General features: G+C 37.1%; 1 protein-coding gene across 1 annotated transcript in view; it reads left to right on the top strand.

Moving 5' to 3' along the window:
• ift172 (intraflagellar transport 172) overlaps positions 1–19,296 on the top strand; it is a 36,580-nt gene extending 17,284 nt beyond the window's left edge. The window contains 23 exon segments of the mRNA XM_052096562.1: positions 160–211; positions 214–237; positions 390–507; positions 1,257–1,401; positions 2,985–3,074; positions 3,726–3,820; positions 4,385–4,453; positions 4,455–4,506; positions 4,620–4,736; positions 4,989–5,097; positions 5,220–5,283; positions 5,544–5,637; positions 5,876–5,940; positions 7,024–7,204; positions 8,034–8,131; positions 9,875–9,989; positions 11,778–11,876; positions 12,219–12,328; positions 15,430–15,577; positions 17,336–17,434; positions 17,517–17,670; positions 18,501–18,598; positions 18,907–19,296. Coding sequence (XP_051952522.1) covers positions 160–211; positions 214–237; positions 390–507; positions 1,257–1,401; positions 2,985–3,074; positions 3,726–3,820; positions 4,385–4,453; positions 4,455–4,506; positions 4,620–4,736; positions 4,989–5,097; positions 5,220–5,283; positions 5,544–5,637; positions 5,876–5,940; positions 7,024–7,204; positions 8,034–8,131; positions 9,875–9,989; positions 11,778–11,876; positions 12,219–12,328; positions 15,430–15,577; positions 17,336–17,434; positions 17,517–17,670; positions 18,501–18,598; positions 18,907–18,996 — 2,286 coding nt within the window. The 3' untranslated portion in view covers positions 18,997–19,296.
• The last annotated feature ends 658 nt before the right edge of the window (positions 19,297–19,954 follow it).

Genomic DNA, 19,954 nt, shown 5'->3' with positions numbered 1-19,954 from the left:
TTAATAGGCAACCTAGGAAGTCCGGGAAGGGCTAATTTCTTAAGTTGCATTACAAGCCGTTCACATATTGGCAAAAAAGAATATTACATGAAAATGAAGGCTGGTGGGGAGACACAGATTTTTCTGTGAAATCATGAAATAATTACAATTGTTTAACAGGCAGGTGACCTGTTTGAGAGGATAAGAAATACTCAAAGAGCCCTGGATTGCTACGGAAGGGAAATGCTTTTAAAAAAGGTATGTACAGTATGCTTACTGGAAGGATCCAAAAATGACATTACATTACAATTCAGACATTAAATCAGTTGGGATGTGAAACATCAAAACTATAGGTGATACTGGACATGGCACCCTCATTAACCTCTTCTGATTACATTGTGTTTCCACAGCAGTGGATTTGGATCATGTTGTACAGCTGGAGGAAGTATGGGGTGACTATCTAGTGCATCAGAAACAAATGGATTCTGCTATAAACCATTATATCCCAAGGCACCCAGGCTCTATATGGTAGTTTCAGAAGCTGGGTGAGTCTCTAGGGAAACAAATCTTGGGATCTGCAGGTGCATATATATTCACTGAACACTTTATTAGGAACACCTGTACACCAACTTCTTCATGAGATGATCTAATCAGCCAATCTTTTGACTGCAGTGCAATGCATACAATTATGCAGATATGGGTCACAAGCTTCAGTTAATGATCACATCAACCATCAGAATGGGGAGCATTTTTATCAGTGATTTCAACCGTGGCATGATTGTTTGTGCCAGATGGGCTAGTTTGAGTATTTCTGTAACTGCTGATCACCTGGGATTTTCACGCACAACAATCTCTAAAGTTTACTCAGAATGGTGCCAAAAACAAAAAACATCCAGTGAGTGGCAGTTCTGCAGATTAAATGCCTTGTTGATGAGATAGGTCACCAGAGAATCACCAGACTGGTTCGAGCTGACAAAAAGGTTACGTTAACTCAGATAACCACTATGTACAATTGTTGTGAGCAGAGTAGCATCTCCGAATGTACAACACATTGAACCTTGTGGCGGATGGGCTACAACAGCAGAAGACCATGTTGGACACTTTATAAGGACCATAGTGTTCCTAATAAAGTTCTCAGTGAGTGTAGTATGTTTTCACCGCATCTTCTCCTGCTGGCGTTGAAACAGACTAGGCATTTAAATTTGAATCAGGCACCCAGGCTCTATTTGGTTTGTCCTTATCTGACTCATTTGTCTCCTAACTCTCCTCTGGTAAAGCCACCCTACCAAGGCCATAGAGGTGGCAATTGCAGCACGCCAGTGGAAGAAAGCATTTCACATACTGGAGCAACAGGAGGACAAGACTGCAGCCAAGTATTACCTGAAAATAGCTCAGCACTATGCCTCTGTACAAGAGTTTGAGGTAAAGTGCTGGATCCTCCTGAGACCCGAGCATGACTGCGGTGAATTGTTACAGGAGGCAAAATAATAAACGTGCAAAAAAAAAAAAAAAAAAACACTGACCGAGACCATGTACACATGGTATTAAGTTGAGTTTTGGATGATCTGATCACAAATGTACAAGCGAGACATCACTGTTACACCTGGTCATCTCTTTTGACCACAATGTTTGGATTTCGAGGAGCGAGTCTTTGACTTCATGAGGACATACATCAATACAATACATCATACATTTCCTCTGTTTTACTGAATGATAATAAAGCGCAAAGAAGTAAATGACGAGAAAGAAACCTCGAAAAATCGGTGCACAGTTTCTCTTAATATTCCTAAAAATGAGCTTCTGGTGTGCATGCTGCTCATATCTGTGTCCCCGTTGTACATGTTCATGCATTCACTTTTTTTTAAATATCCATTCATATGCTTATTCCCTTGAAATCCTCATGGAACAAGTGGAAGAAAACAGCCATTTCAGCTGCCCTCAGCATCGTCCCATTTCAAACGAATCAACAAAAATGCATCTCAAAATTCATACACAATCTCACGCAGTTTATTCTTGATAAATGTAAAAATAAACCTGAAAGAGTGGCTCTTGCCAGTTTTCGTGCATTACTTGCAAAGGAAAAGAATAGTAAAAACATCTAATAATAAAAAACAAATAGCAGGAAGAGAGATGTTGGATTTATTTAATTTAAAGTTTTTTTTTTCTCCTTCTACCCAATATATTGCTCCTCTTTCAACAAACACTTAAGAATGGTTTACTCCCATTTTGCTATTTTCAAAAGGAAACAGTTAAGAAAAACATATTAAAATAATAAAGACCAAATTAATTTTATTATTTTGTAATTATAGCTTCCTAATACCTTGCCCTCCTCTTGTGCTCTCTCTATATTTCATTTGCTGTGGCTTATTGTCTTTCACTCGTCGGGACAGTGTGCACACATGATGACAAGACGTCCAGATATCAGACAGTTTTCAGACCTTTTATCGTGAGATCTGAGACTTCTCGTCGCAGACTAGTCACTGACTTAAAACATCAAAGTAGACGAGCTTGAGTTGTGTAATGTCCACTAGGCATAAGTATACATTGTGTTTAGCAGCATGGCATTTTGCAACAAATGGCTCCAATTTAAAAAATGGCAGATCAGATGAAACTAAGGACTCTTAGTTAAGGAATCTTTTATCTGAAACAGGTTTCAATGTAAAAACTTAATTAGGTTTCTTACAAGTTGTGGTTTTGTTGCCGTTTCTCCCAAAGACAAATTCTGCTGTGGCCGGCGCCATGTTATTTTGTCACATGACTCCGTATGTTGGAAGTTTACCCTTAACTGACAACACAGAGTCTTGTGAACTGAGATCAGTTAGTTTAAATGAATTTTAATTATGCGTTGTGTATAGCAAAGCCAAAATACAATGTCCACACGTGTCACATGAGGGTATACTTCTTACATTACAGACCAGCTGCTAAATATGAACAAATCTCAGCTAAAAATATGATATTGATTGAATTTGTGTTGACTAAACTTGTCCTGTTTCTCTGAGCTACAGGTGTCAGAACGTCTGTTTGTGATTGGGGATAATATAAAAGATGCTATAGATATGTACACTCAGGCTGGGCAATGGGAGCAAGCTCATAAGGTGAGTGTCACAATGTGTTCCTCTGCTCTCCGATTTCTCTTAGTTAAACATGCAAGGTCATTTCTTTAAACGGTTTTGCTTTAAGGTGTCCCAACCATTAGTGGGAGGCAATAGACTATGCAAAATCCAGTAGCTCGAGTTTGGTTGGGGGTGGCTTAACTACTCTAATTTGTTTTATAATATTTCAAAGAGTCCAAGATGGAACATATTTTTGTTTTAAAATGTTAAATGCCTGATGAAGGTCATGTGACCAAAATGTCACAAATAAATTCTTGACTGTGTTGTGCAAGCTATGGAAGTGCGGAGGATTTTGTTCTTTTTTTCTTGTTAATTTAGTTGTTCTTGCGTGCCTGCCTATAACTTTTCAGGTGTGCGAGGGGCCTTGATTTATCGTTTGTTTTAAAATATGATCATTTGGTTTGGCAAGCTTGATTGTTCACTTAAGCTGACTTGACTAAATCAGAGTGTATGGTAATTATACATCTGATGGATGGGAACTGAGAACACAATTGCAGTTGTTTTTCTTGATTCAAATCATGAACAATTTATGTTTGAATTATTATTAATCATAAGCAATTTACATTTGAATTATTATGTCGCACTCTGTTTTCCCCTGCCCGCTTTCTCTATCTTTCTTTCTCCAACACAGAGCTTGCTGTGAAATGCATGACAAAAGATGATGTGTCTGCACACATCAGCAGAGCACAAGAGTTAGAGAAAGAGGGTAAGTACCAAGAAGCTAAAAGGTAAACAAACACACTGCAGTTTCTTTGATCTGACCACTATTGATTGCTGATGGCTGAATTAATTAATTGTGCATTTTATGACTAACAAGAGCAAAAGTTGCTCTCTCAGGAGAAAGAAAATGTAAACTTGATTTGTGCTTAATCAGTTAAATTGGAGGTATATTTAAAAAAAAGCTAAACTTTGGACACTGCATTCACTATAACAATTGTTTTTTTTTTTTTTTATGCCTGGAGAAGAATAAAAACACATAGGAAAAAACTCTTGACTCAGGTTGTCATAATTCATGCATCACATTGTTAAAGTCTACGTAATGTAAAAAAAAAAAGATAGATATGGCTTGAATATATCCATTGAGAATTTATTTGATCATGAATAGTGGACGTCCTAGATACCAGAGTTCATTGCAAGTTTTTTAAACAGTGCCTTAATATTAAGGCTCTATTTGGCTGTGTGTTAACATTGTATATTAAAGTCATCAGTAAAACATGCATTAAGAAAGTTAATAGGCAAAAATGTATTGTTCAAATTCATGCTTGAAATTTGCAGTATGCTTCCATCTGTAGGCTCTTTACCACTGTAGATAAACCAGACCTGGCTATCACCATGTACAAGAAGAACAAAATGTATGATGATCGCCATACATCACAAAGACCTGCTGCAAGAAACACACTTTCACCTGGCCAAGGTTAAAGAGGACACTGGAACTTTTGATTGAGTGTCTTTTGATGTGGTTTTGTCTTGCTTATTGCTCAACAAAACCATAACATGCTCTGAGTGCCTTTTTTGTGTTTATCGCAGGAGCTGGAGGCTGAATCCAGGTTCCAGGAGGTAGAGTATCACTTCCTAGAGGGTCAGGATTGGAAAGCCGCCGTAAACATGTACAGAGTCAATGACATGTGAGAGGAAGCTTATAGGGTGTGTATACACACTATATGATGTTTTTGTTACACAACAAATGTCCCTTTCCAAGGGGAGCTTCTTGCTATTTTCACATAGCATACTACCAAACTCAGGGTTCCCACGTGTCCTGGAAAACCTGAGTTTTCCTGAAAACCACATACTTTTGATCATGTAGTGTATATGCTCTTTGATTTCTTTGATATAATGTATCATAAAGAGAGGTTCAAACATTGCAGATACAAATTCCTCTTGATGTGTGTACAGCAGATAGCAAAGAGCCATGGAGGAGCCAGTGCCCATAAGCAGGTGGCATATTTGTGGGCACAGAGACTTGGAGGAGAGGTTAAACTGCCTTTGACTTTGAAGCTGATTACTGGTAAGTCTCTGCTAAGTCAGTGTTAGGACTTAATTGTGTTATTTAGTATTTACTTTCAATTATATGCAAGATGAGCACATATTTTTGGTCAATTTTCGTGAAGAATTTAAATCTGCTTGAAGATAATTTTGTCATCTTCAAAGGCCTCCACACAGTGATCCACACTTCGATTTCGATTGAAAACACGTTGACTTTGCTACGTTTTTACCTTTCATTCCACACTGGAACAATCTTTTTCTCCACCAAAAACAGAGACTTTGAAAACTCTCTCTGTTCCAGATACCACATTTGAAAAACTATGATGTTAGGAAACGGAAAAGGGATTTTTCAATCCGAAAACCTATTATAGAGGACATGGCCTTAAAGGCACAAAACTCCAATTTTAATTTCATTTGTTTCCTTTCATTTGATTTCTTTAATAACTGAACACTCTTTGTCTTCTTTAGCTCCTTGGACTTCGCCTTTGAGTTGGCCCAACTCTTCATGAAACAGAAGATCCCTGATATCCATCTGAAGAATGCCATGTCTCTTGAAGACCAGGTATTACTCACAGACATGATTCGTTTTTTTTTTTTTTTTTGCACTGTAAAGATACAGTATAATCAAAGTAGCCTGTCAGAATGCTAATGCTATTATGTTTTGCAATATTGTTATATTAGATTTGTTAATATGAAATATTACTCTACCCTTACTCTAATTTAGGCCCACACAGAGTTCATTATTCTTATTATTAATGTTCTCATGGTGCACAGTATAATTGTAATGTTTCACATTCAAGGGCAAGTTCAATGAAGCTGAAACCGAGTTCATCAAAGCCGGGAAACCCAAAGAGGCTGTGCTAATGTGAGCGTGCTTTCATATCACACTTTCCTACTTAAATACACACACACCACTGAAAAGGCAAAGGTATTCCAGAAGCAGATAGCACCAGGATGCAGTGTTGATTTTTAGATCTCATGCAGGAATGGTGGGCTTGAGCTCTGTTGCTTCAGTGGCAGGCAATTCAAAGTATAACTCCCATAAGACAAAGATGGTCTGATGAAAAAGGTTTGATGGTTGTTATGGTGCATTCACATACAACGCGAAGAAAATTTTCGCCTCGCTTTGCTTGCGCTGGATTGTAAATGTGTGTGTAAACTCGCATTCGTGCGGGTAACGCCAACCCGCAAGTATTCCCCCTTCTCTTCTGGAAAAGGACAGGAGGAGGGGCTTCTACGACTTGGTTCATAGTAAAGTACAACTAATAGCTGGAATCAAGTAGACGTGCATATTTTTACAACTTACCATGTAGTCCAACTTCATCGCTCACTTTCCTCCAAACAATGTCTTTTTTCGTCCTGTCTGTACATTTATGACGTTGTGTCATACAATTCCGGGTGCCCGCTTACCACTACAAAAACTTTTTCCAGATTACTTCTGCTACTACGTCAGTACATCATTACGACAATGACATCCGGACAATCTCGGATTAATAATCCGAGATTATTAACAATCTGCTGATAGGCTTTTGCTACAACACGTCATGCGGATTTCTCACTTGAGTTGAAAAATTGCGAATGAAGCGATTTTGCGTGTTCGAGTCACGCCATTCGCTTCAATTGCGCCGCCTGGCGCGAATTTGCGTCTGTTTGTGTCTTTGCATTGACTTTGTATATAATCGCGCCGCGAGAAACGCTTGCTTCTCGTTTTGTGTGAATGCACCATTAGTTTTTAGTTACAATTGTATTACAGTGCAATTACATTCATTGGTATAATGAACAACAGAACATGCATTTTTTATTTAAAAAGAATGTTTTTTTGGTCTGTATTTAACTATTAATAATAGGTTTAATCCAAATGATCGTGTATGTGCAGTGATTTTTTTTATAATTATTTGTATTTCTGCAAATGCTGTTTAAAATAAGGCTGTCTCTGTCTCTATTTCAGGCACGTCCATAACAAGGACTGGAGTAATGCTCAGAGAGTGGCTGGGGCTCATGATCCAGAAAGTATTGCAGAAATTCTAGTGAGCCAGGCTAAGTTCTGCTTTGACCAGAAGGAATTCCAAAATGCAGAGGCCTTCCTGCTCAGGGCCCAAAGACCTGAGCTTTCTATTAAATACTACAAAGTAAGAGTTCTCAATTTAAATTTTATTTTTTTTGTAATCGGTACGCAATAAAATAGGGGTCTTCAAAAGGTGGGTCACTACTCCTTGGGGTCAGTGGTGTTACCGCAGGGGGTTAATTAATTATCCTGAAAAAATCTGTTAATCATTAATAATGTGGTATATTTTAGGTAATTTTGTTAATGCTAAATATTAAAGTTAATAAACGTTTACAAAGTTAAAGGTTATAAGCTGGAGTTCAGCTAAATGTTTCATTGTCCCTCCCCCATTAAAATGTATTAAGTAATATGAAAATAATATGTACAGATATATGATGCTATATATCAGTTGTGATTATTTTAAAGGCTTTACAATGTAATCAACATAAATTATGTACATATTGTACATTAATATGGTACTATAAAAACTTAATATTGGCCTGGCTTAAAATATAACACTCAGTTTTATACAAAAAGGGGCCCCATGCTCCTTCTGTCTAGCCAGTAAATAGTTTTATGAACCCTAAAATTAAAACAACTCTTCAAGATGTCAACATAACCACAAAGTACACTTTCTAAACATTCCGTAGATAAAGCAATGTATTTTCTCTGGTTAATGTTAAATCGAACATTAATTTATACAGTGAAAAGTCCTTTACATGTGTGAGATAGTGATTGTGGAAATTAGATCCTTTTACGAACACACATTTGATCTCATTTTTAAACCTAAACCCTTCTCAAGTTCAAAGATTTAATGTTCACAGTCACTGGAAAAGATATAAGATGTCTTCTTGTTTGCTGAATATTAATATTAAGCTCTGCCAGCTTTGTAAAATTGTATTTTCCTCTTCCAGGATGCTGGGATGTGGACTGATGCAATGCGGATCTGTAAAGACTCTTTGCCCAGCAAGCTGAGCATCTTTCAAAAGGAATATGAGAGCGAGAGCAACTGGTAAAAGAAAGCTCTATTTACCCTAATACCATCTTTTTCCCATTTTTCGCCTTACTTCCATATGAGTCTCATTCACTATATCTCAGAAAATCCTCCCTTGTTTATTGTTCATCAGAAACTAGGGCTCTGCAGTTGTTCAGCAAAAACTAGCAGCTCTGAACTACATTCAGATCCTCTTTTGATTGCTTGGCTTCCCTCTTTTATTAAAACATGGCAGCTTTTTATCCTAAATTAAATCCATAATGAGCAGCTCATTAACGTGGAGACACGCAGCAAATCCGCCTACACTGATAATTTTCCTATTTTTAATGACTTTTGAGAAAACATCAAAGGCTTCTTCGCTGTCTTCCTTGGGAAGAAGAGAAGAAACATTTTGCATAGTCAGTTCAAGGCGCACTCAGCAGTAATCTTGGCCTCTTGTATCGTTAACTTATTTTCTTTCAATAGCCTGAACTTTCTGGCCATGTTGTCTTTTACAATTGACTCGATTTGTGACTTTATGATCCCAAAGATTATTCTCTTTTTCCAAAGGCAGAGATGTAGCATACCAGTGGTGTGCAATGCGATGATTGGGTGTGCAGTGATTAGTTTATTGAGAAATATTATGAAAAGGAAAATTACCCTTTTTTCCCAAGCTTCTCCCTGTGGTTGCTATTGCTTGCTCAGACAAGATTCACAGAACGTCCCATAGGAATGAACTGTAGATTTCCATGAACTGTGCGATTATCAGTAAAATGTGCACATTAAGTGGTACAAATTGAACGGATATTATTTTTACATGGGCTGGAAAGAAGCGTACAATTTTAAAGCATTTTGATCTTCTCTTTTTCTTTTAAGAAATGTTTTAATTACACAATAATGTGACTAAAAACTGTTGAGACTGCAAATGCTTATCAAAGTCAACTTAATGAGAAATGCCTTGTTTGATAGTCATTGCTTTCAGACCACAGGAAGTAAAGCTACATCATCATTTGGGTGTGGGAGAAAACATTGTGTTTCGGGTGGGGCAATCGCAGTTTGCTGCATGTCCCAGTGCAGCTTTCTGGATCTTCAAATTACCAGAGAGAAAAAGACTTTGATGGAACTTATCTAGGACACTGTTGTCTCATTTGTATGCCCAATATAAACAAACCAAACCTCTTCAGTTGTGATATTTTTGTACTAGCTCCGTCAGTCACGGGTCTTTGCCCCTGTCCATTGTCCTGAATTTATTGTAGCAAGAGAGCTGAAGTGATGCTGGTTGAGTGCTCGCTTTCACAGCCACAATTTAATTCGATTAAATGTACTTCCTTCAGGCATGATTTCTAAAAATGAAAGCACACAAAACATTGAACTGGATTTTTCACTGCTGTTTTTGAGGAATTGTTTAGCTGAAGAAAAATAAATGCCAGAGAAACAATTATTTTTCATGTAGTTTTCACAGTCATCAACCTTCATGTCATCTCATGATTTGAAGTACGGATGTCTGAAGACCTTTTAATAAATAGTGTTTTAGAGCTTTATTCAACACACTCAACACAGTACAAAAAGCTTCAAACTCAGCCAGCGCTAATAAAAAGGTAGTACTTATTGCTTTTGCTGGAAAAGTAAAAGCAAAGAGTGTTTTTGTATTTTTCTTCCCCGGTAGACTGTGACGTCAATAGAAATAGATGGAAAACAGGAAATAATGAACAAATGATGGTGCCTCTCGTTAGAAGTTCATTTCAGATAAAGTTATATGTTTGTTTCTGTGTGTGTTCTCAGGGGTGTGGAGGCTCAGGAGTGGGAACAGACAGGCAAGTATGCTCGAGCCGTGGACTGCTATCTTAAAGTGAAGGACTCGTCTAACGTGGACTTAATGATGAAGTGTAGGAGGAAGGTAAATCTAGAGCTTCCTGGCACTAACATTTTCCAAAAATAGGGGAAAAAAGTGAAAAAACTTTGGGAAAAAATTTTTGGGGAAAAAAGGAAAAAGTCTGGAAACATAATTTCAAACCGTTTGGGAAAATTCTGAAAATAATTCTGAAACATACATCCAAACTGTTATTTTACATAAATACAAACTGTTTGGGAAATTTCTGGAAAGTTTGGAAACATAAATCTAAACAGTTTGGGAAAATTTTGAAAAAGTTTGTGAATATACAGTAAATCCAAAATGTCAGAAAAATGAAAACAGAAATTGAAAAGCTAAAAAACTTTGGGAAAATAAATCCAAACTGTTTGGGAAAGTACTGAAAAGGTTTGGAAATATAAATCCAAACTGTTTGGGAAATGTCTGAAAGGTTTGGAAAAATAAAATAAAACTGTTTGGGAAAATTCTGAAACAGTGTAGAAATATTTCAGAAAATGCTTAGAAACATTAATCCAAACAGTTGGGGAAAATTCTGAAAAAGTTCTAAAATATAAATACAATCTGTTTGGGAAAGTTCTGAAAAGGTTTGGAAATATGAATCCAAACAGTTTGGGGAAAATCTGAAGAAGTTTGTTATACAGAGAAACGAAAACATACATCCAACTTTAAATAAAGTCAAAAGGAGAGCCACACAAGTCAGAATTGATATCAGTGATATATTAAACTTACAGTCTATTTGCCTACTAGAAATACTTGCATACTAGCTGTTGTTTTAACAATGCTTGCATGCAGATGTTAGTGGTTCCCCATGAATTTTAAGGATGATGAGCCTGATCAGACATTGCATTTCTATTAATCTCTTATAGAATTTTACTGGTTTTTCATTTCATTCATGTAACACACAATGTGTGTGTGTGTGTGTGTGTGTGTGTGTGTGTGTGTTCCCCTATGTTTATGTGAATATGTTAATTCAAGTTGAAGGTTCAAGAAATTCAAGAAATCATTGTTTTCCCCATGTTAGTAGAGGCAATTGACAATGCTGTCGGGTAGAACCACTAGTTGCCAATCTGATGTGGGCCGTATTATGTTAGTATTATCATGAAAAATCTCATCATCTATTTACCTGTGGAAAAGCACACAAAAAATCAAAACACTAACCTTTTTACAAGAGCAACATAAAATGTAAATTATATGACAAACATCTAAAACTATTTACAAATTAACATCAAGGCTGTTTATAGTTTGTTAATGACTGCTGTGCACAGTCCACAAACATAGTGGAAACCGCTGATAGACTGCTTGAATTTTGCTTAAAGGGATGGTTCATTTACTCACCCTCATGTTCCAAACCTATGAGTTTATTTATTCATTGGATTACAAAAGGAGATATTAGGCAGAATTTTAGCATCAGTCACCATTTCCTTTCATTGTATGAAAGAAAAAACTTGCTGTGAAAGTGAATGGTGACTAATGCCAGCGTTCTGCCTAATATCTCCTTTTGTGTTCCATGGAAGAGAGGACATCATACAGGTTTTCAAAATCAGTTTAAATTTAAAATACCATTGCTATGTACAAATTTTCAATTACTTTCTCAATTGACCTTAGTAAGTGGGCATCCATTAGCTACTCTTTTGACATGAAATATCTGTTCATTTAGTGCATTCCTTTCCAAATCAGTTGCATTCAAATTATGCAAGGAAACTATATCACTTTAGCAGTGTATGTTTGAAAATGTTTACATGCTCTCCAAGAGCTTCCGTTTTAGTTGCACCTTCAGTTCCTACAGATACTTTCTTATATTTGCATGTCCTACAGGCAGCAGAATTGGCCATTACATTTTTATCTCATGACAAGTCTGTAGACGTTAGTCAGGTTGTTGGACCATGCCTGATTCAGCTTCGAAAATACAACGAGGTATGTTTATTTTTTCTTTAGCTCTTATCTTTGTTTTCTGTTATAGATGAATTTTCAGTGTTGAACTCCCCATTTGACATTGACATTTGTTGTTTTTCTCATAGATAGAATTTTGAGCTGAAATTAAAAAAAAGCTTTTTATCCTTTGAAAGTATTATGTTTGGAGAGCACCACACTAACAGGAAATGGTGCTTTCAGTGTGCTTGTGTGCCCATATGTGTGAGTGTATATTTATTGTATGACACGAAGAAAATGTGACTGCACAAAAAGCTCTAAGACTTCGCCTATTCTTTGGCGTCCTTCGAGCTGTGGACCTATTGAGGTACAAAATGATTTTTTCAGGCTGCCGAGCTCTACCTCAACCTGGACCTCATTAAGAACACCATAGATGCTTTCACTGATGGAGAAGAATGGAACAAAACCAAGAGAGTAGCCAAGGAGCTCGATCCAAGGTGAGCCCCTTAGCAGACCGGTCGCCCCTAACAACGCTACAGCCAACAATGTGAGAGGGTGGCAGTGAAATCACACTCTCTCTCTGTCAGAAAAATCACTCATTGCAACCAACAAAGTGCACGACAAAACAAGGCCAAAGCACAAACCTCAGAGTTGTGTATAACCTTCACAGTTTATCTCAGACTGTCTATTATTTATGGCAGGAAAAATAGCTTTCGGAATTAAGTCAAAAATGAGGTATATGTTTAAATATCGATAGATAGAATTATGCAAAAGTTATGCTTCCATGCGATCTGGCATACTTTGCAGGGTTTGTACAGCATCGCTACACTGCTGTGATTCAGGCATCTCAATTGACTACCGGTATATAAAAGAGTTTGAGACAGAAGGATAGCAAGTAAATGATGAGCGAATTATCATTTTTGGGTGAACTAGCCCTTTAATTTAAAACTGTGCAGTGTCATTTCAGCTCATTTAATGTGGAGTCAAACTGGATTGCAGGTGGTTGATGAATAAGATGCAGATTTTTGCTTTGAAATTCTGAACACAAAAGTTGACCTGTCACAATGATAACGCAATTTATTTATCGTACGACATATGGACATGACCTCGATACTTTTTGGTGACCTCGATATAGCCCATTGTGTTTACATGCATGTTTGTTTACATAAGAATGAATGTCTTATTATCATTTAAATAATAAAATTAACATTTTAGCCAGTCAGGCTGCTTCTGTCTTCTCGTCTTCTCTCTGTGTCGGAAGCAGGGTTCAGGCAGCTACTCCACACATGAAGCGGACAACGGCAGTTGAAAATTACATGTTACTCTAGGCTAATAGGTGTTTTAAATGGTATTTTTCCCGGCGACTGCATAATTCCAGCCAGAAAGTTTGGAAGAATAAGTCCATATGGACTTGGTTTCAAAGCTGCATTCCACAGCTCCGGTGTGGGAACATTTTGGCTTTATGCTGAATGAGAGAGGAGAGCTATTAACATGAACGAGCCAGTATGTCCACTTTGTTTAGAAACAGTGGCAACAAAAAGTGGCAATTCAACTAACCTAAAAGCTCATCTAAAACATAACCATCCCATCCAGTTTTCCGAGCTGGGAACAAAGACCTCAGTTGGAGATGGAGAGGGGCCACCCGACTGAATTGTTTTTTTTTTGACATTCCAATTTCAATTTCTAAATATTCTTAAGAAATAAAAGTTCATTGTTCTTTGAAAGGGTGTACTTGCATTAGTTTGCAATTATATTATCATTATATCATTGGTATAAAATGACAATAATATAGTTTATCGCAATTATTTCTGGGACAATATATCGTCCAACAAAAGTAGTTATCGTGACAGGCCTACACAAAAGTGGCAAAACTGTAAATTTGCCTATTCTTTTTTCACAGGTTAGAGGAATATGTTGATAAATGCTACAAAGAGCATCTGAAAAAAACAAGGCAAAGTTGACTAAGTTTAACTTATGTAAGTCTAGAGTTGATTTTGTATTGATTGGCATAGTTTAGAGGACAGGAAATTACATGGATGAGGAACAGGAGCAGCAAAAGATGCTTGATGCGTCTCGGACTCATGTTCCCCACATTAACAACATGGCTCAATATGTCAGAGCATGTGTGCAACACACTGCTAGGAACTGCTAGCTGTCAGAATTTTAAGTTTGAACAAATAAATCTATTTCCTAGCAATGGTAGTTGGGGTGAAAGAATGCATTAATTGAGCATAACACAATACCACAGACAGCAGCTTCTCCACTTTGGTATTTCATTGTTTTCAGTTATTGTTGTGAGGAGGGAAAAAAGGAGATGATTGCCTCGATTCAATTTAGAATAACACATATGAGTCACCAAATTGATGTAAGCGCTTGCCTCTCATTGCAATGCTTCACTGGCAGTGCAGTTACACCAGGTATTATTTAGCAGAAATGGGCCACTTCTATTAAAATGAATGGGTGAAATTGGAAAGCCCAACGGCAACAAGCGGTCAACGGATGTGAAATGAAGTTCCAACTTACAGGTAAAAGAGCCAGTCACCATTTAGATACAGACATCGCCTGTCAATCAACTTGACAACGCGCATGCTCATTAGCTATACAAGTCAAGAAAATTAAAATGTTTGCATAATCTGTGGTATAGAGTTACAATTTATGATACCAGTGTTGTCAGATTTTACTGCTGATTTGAAATATGTCCTTTGATCGTAATCTTGACCAATCATTTAGGAGATTGTGGTCTTTTCCCATTCAAGTAGATAGGAGCTCCACTAGCATGACGGGAAATAGCCTCCTGAGAGCGTTCTAAAGATGGCTGACAGTGGACTGACTTACTAGAAAGAATTTGGTTACACTCAGTGTTACTCAATAATGCAGGTCAGGGCTTTTTACTGAAGAGAATTTGGAAGCCAAGTAAGGATGCACAATGTACTATATCATATACAATATCATGTGTATGAATGAGAGGAAACAGTGTTTTGTATGATCCATTTGATCATACATTAATGCAATAAGCCATGAGAGGCTGTGTGTTAAGTGAAGCGGAGTGTGCAAAAATCCCTTAGCTATTGTAAAATCAATTTAATGCATGGCCCCAAGTGGCTTATTGTCGCAATAATCTGAATACTTTTTTCTTCTGCAAAATAGTCTAGTTCATTAGCCTAAATATAGGCTGTTTACAGTTGCCAAGTAACATAACAACTTGGCATATTGATAATGTAGGTACTGTAATGGGTTTGTGTTTATCCGCATTCAAGCGCTGCTAATCCAATCAGAATTTAGGGTCAACACTATCCATTCAAATAAACTGTGAATGGCAATATCTGTCAATTTTAAAGATTTGTTCAGTGGAGAGCAACTACTGCACATGGCATTTATTTTCTGGCAGACTCTGACAGCCTTTTTGTATAATTGAAAAAGCACATCCTAATGCCTCATAATAGTTTACCTCTATTTTTCGATAAGTTGGTCGGAGTAGATGTGATGGCTGCCCTGGACATGTATGCAGAGAGAGGACAGTGGGAGAAATGCATTGACACCGCTTCAAAACAGGTGCCAGTTCATCAGTTCTTCACATGTCAGTGTGAAGGCATTACAGCATTTTCACCAACAAGCTGCCTTCACCAACAGAATTTAAAGTCCTGCACAAGTACATCGCCCTTTACGCCACTCATCTGATCAAAGAGGGTGAAGCAGAGAAAGTGCTCAATCTGTACGCCCAGCATGGTGTGCCAGCTTATTCACAGGTACAAACAGAAAGAGCCGTCCATGTTTGAAGGGGATTTATTCTACACTTTACTCCACTTATAATGTTGCTCAAGGATTCTTGCACCAAAACAGTTGTAATTTAGTTTAACAGAACAATTTTCCACCCTCTCTCTGAGGGTTTCAGTAGTACAATTACATTTAACCCTCATATTATGATAAAAAAAGAATGGGTACATCCTTTATGGTAGGGGTCAAATTGCCCCTAATTTGGTTCAATGCACTTCACCAAAAATCACACTATGAAAAACAGCACAGAATCAGGTAAAATCTGAAAATTTATTTTGGCCTGTATTTTGGCAAAAATAGCATGAAAGAGAAAGATTAGAACATAGAGTATGAAATTTAAACTGTTTACCCTCATTTTGTGGAAACGAAATTACATCTATTATGTTAAAGACAAATTGACCACACAGTTTAGTTTAATGACTTGTCACAAATTTAAAAAGATATATAAGAACATATAATATATAAACTGTATTTATATAGGGAAAAAACTAACTAATATAAATGCACAACTCAAAATACATGCTCTATTCACAACTATTCAGTATTTCACACATTTGTAGGTTGATATCCGCAAGAAGTGTATACAATGTGGCTCTGTGGTGCTTTTAGAACATGGCTCTGTTTGTTTAAGAGTCTGACAAAGCAATATTGGCTCAATCAATGGCAAGAGTTTGGCAAACAATGAAAGATGGAGGCGTGCTCAGGAAACTTCTTTGAAAACAATCATTATTTTTGCAATTCAGTTTGGTGAAGTTAGTTATGCATATATTACATGCTTGCAACCTTGAAAAGGTTCACTAAACATATGTTTGTTACCATTAATAATAATAAAAATTGATTGAGCAAGATTATTTTTGTGAAATAAATAATAACAGAAGGTTGTTTTTTAAAAAAGGCCTCTAAGGGGTTAAAAGTGATATTATGTAGATATAGGGGAAATGGATATGGTGCAAAATTTGTTAACTAATGGAAATAAATCTGATGCATAAAGATGCTTTTTTGAGTAACAAATTAAAATTATGCTTACTCAAAATGACTACTTTAGAAAAGGGTGCACAATTTCATGTTTATTTCAGTCACATTTGGCATTTCATAACATCTCAACTATTCTATGAACAAATTCATCTCCATTGTAATTGGATGATGCAATATGAGCCCATTTTGAACATTTATCAGAACAAATCTATTCACCCCACAACAATGTGTTTTGTGGGGGCCTTTAGGGGACTTTTACCAAATACCATCCTTTCACTTATTTACATTTATGCATTTGGCAGATGCTTTTTATCCAGTGCAATTATTACTGGGACAATCCCCCCGGAACAACCTGGAGTGAAGTGCCTTGCTCAAGGGCACAATGTGGTGGCCATGGGGTTCGAACCAGCGACCTTCTGATTAACAGCCACAAAATAAATGTGTTGATTTCAGGGATTTTCATTAACTACAGAAATTGGCTGAATTAAAAAAAAAATATATATATATATATATATATATATATTTATATATATATATATATATATATATTAAAATATAGATCAAATTGCCTCAAAATATACTTTTATACACCACACACATAGATCACATGGATCATGAAAATTGTGAAGTGCATAGTGACGGATGTTTAGGAAAGTGCTGTGGTAGTTTTTGTTGCTATTTAGTGTTTTTGGAGAATCAAAGAAAAATACTTTTTTCAATTCTTTTGTTTTTATTTCTGTATTTCTCCTTCGCAGGGCATTGATTAAGGCACATTGGATGCTTTGGATCACACCGATTTCCAAGAAACTGATATTCCATTTGAGGTCCCTGTACCTTCTAAACTACATGTCACAGTAAGCCTTTGCCACAAATGCTGAACCAACTATTTTATTGGTATCTTTTTGAGTTAAGACTTTCTTTTTGGCTGTGTTTCAGGTAGAGAAGAGGGAGGAGATTAGGGAATGGGTTCTGACTGTGTTCTTGGACCAGCATGTGGAGCAAGTGCTTCCTAAGGTTGAGAGGGGCACATATGAGTGCTCCCTAGTGGCTACCGGCTCCAGCATCCGGTCCCTACCACGCATCATAACAGGTGGGACAGCCTGCACAAAGACTTTCCAGTGCTGTAGTTAACAGACTTGAATTAATGCCCACTTATTATGAACAACTATATTTTTTCCTATTCTGATGAGTTCGAGAGTTGCAAAGAAGTATTTCCTTTAGTTTTCCTTTCAGATTTTAAACATTAAATCATTTTGGGAAGTTGATTGTGGGAGGGAGGAGGGTGGGGCCGGGTTGTGATGCTGCACTCCCGGCCCCTAATCAGGCTAATCAAGTCCTCGAGAGGGATAAAGGCAAATGGAGGCTACAGTTCGAGAGAGCGAGAGAGTTACAGGCAGCTGCCCTGCATGTGTTAATTTTTGTTTCTTTTTGTTTTATTTAAAGATTAATTATATTGTCAAGTTGGTTCTAGCCTCCTACTTTCAAATGAACTTTGTTACACTGGTGCCGAAATCCATGAGGGAGGAGGGATGCGCCGTAGTAGAGTCCTCGCTGCTACCATCCACCGGGGGACGGATTAACCTGGCCGCCTGAGAGCAGAGGAACGGCCGCTGACTGCAAGGGGAGGAGGGTCACCTAGCCGACCACCTGGAGTGGTCAGTGCCGCTGCCAAGGGTGGGGGAGACCCCTACCATCCACCGTAAATGCGGTGTGGTGTTTTGTCCACCAGTGTCTGGAGGACTGCCTTCGATCCACCCGTGGAGGCGCGTGGCCGAGGACCAGGCTATGGCATATTGGAGAACACCCGGAAAGGGGAGGGGAGGGGGGTGGACTCCATGCCGGGGGCTCATACGCAGGTATGTTCATGTGCTTGTGAACTGGCTCTTTAAGAGTATATTCTTTGTTTTATTTAGAACTCAGGGTACCTTGTCCTGCACAACAAATTTGAGTTCAAAAGACCAGGAATGGCAGCAAACAAAGATGACTGGAATAAATTCCTGATGACTGCAAAGGTTCAAGTTAGTATTTGTTACTTCTGAGCCTTCACTATTTGACTTTTATCACCATGAAACATATTTGATTAATAATTAATCTGCACTATTGATCACAAGTTAACACTCAGAACTGAATTTATTAGTGTGTGTTGTGTTGAACTAAATGTAAATCCTCTCTTTCGGTGCATTTCATCATCAAGTGTAGGTTTTTGTATAATCCTCTTGGGGGCATTTGCAGTTTTCGCATTAATTTACCATTTTTCCTGTAGATCATGCCTGGGGTCACCTGCGATGCTTTGATGAAGATTGGTTGTTTTTGTTTCACTTTTTAGACCACTCACTGTCCAGATTGTCAGGATGTGCTGAAATTTATCACACAGTGGTGTGGAGGCCTCCCGTCTGCTGGATTCTCCTTCCACTGAGATCGAGGAAGGTGCACAATATATATTTCTCTATCTGTCATCATCCTGCTCTTCACTTCCTCACCTCACAGCTGTTCTGCTTTCACATTTAATCAGTTTTTTCATTCTCTTGTTTCTTTTTTCAAAGGCACTGACCATGTCATGCTCATCATCCTTTAGTTGTCTTGTAAATCTAATTAAATATCCATATGTATCAAAAGGTCAGTGCCTGCAGGTCATGTTGTGTTTTAACTATATTAGACATATTCCACTATTTCTTATATGAGTTGGATATTTTGATACTTAAGCATAAAATAAAATACAAACATTTCATAAAGATTGTCAGTGCTTTTGTTAAAGTTTGTATTACCTTTGGGACAAATAAATAAAAAAAAAAAATTATTAAAACAGAATTATTGTATTAGGTATGACAACAAGGCCTACAATTAGGTGTTGAGAATATATATATATATATATTTCTTTTTTAAATTTTTTTTTACAACCTTTCTGAATGCTACTAGCCCATTCTCAGGCTGCTTCATATTTCCAATAGTAGGTAACTTGAATAATCATAAATAACTTCTCAGTACCATGTGTACAAGTGTATTTATTTCTTAAAGGCAAATGGTGAGAAGGCAATTCATGATCATTAGGCCTAATATTTATTTGTCTTATGAGGACACCTTGTGGAGGCCACAATATGTTGTGTGTGAGAGAGGCCTCTTTCTCAATTTCAATTTCAAAGTACTTTATTGGCTTGATTGTGTTTACATACAATATTGCCAAAGCATCAATACAAAGAACCAGCAATAACACGAAAAAGAGAGAATAACAATAAGCAGTAACAAATAAAAACTAAAATGGAATTAAAACAAGGTGCCATGTAAAAAAAAAAATTATATAAAGTAAAATAAATAAAATCTATAACAACAACAACAACAACAAAAAAAAGAATACTAAAATTTCAGCTCTTACATCT

Source organism: Xyrauchen texanus, chromosome 28 (genome assembly GCF_025860055.1).
Source record: "Xyrauchen texanus isolate HMW12.3.18 chromosome 28, RBS_HiC_50CHRs, whole genome shotgun sequence".
NCBI classification, from domain to species: domain Eukaryota; kingdom Metazoa; phylum Chordata; class Actinopteri; order Cypriniformes; family Catostomidae; genus Xyrauchen; species Xyrauchen texanus.
The sequence above is the reverse complement of the archived record's forward strand: the minus strand, read 5'-3'. Positions and strand labels throughout refer to the sequence as shown.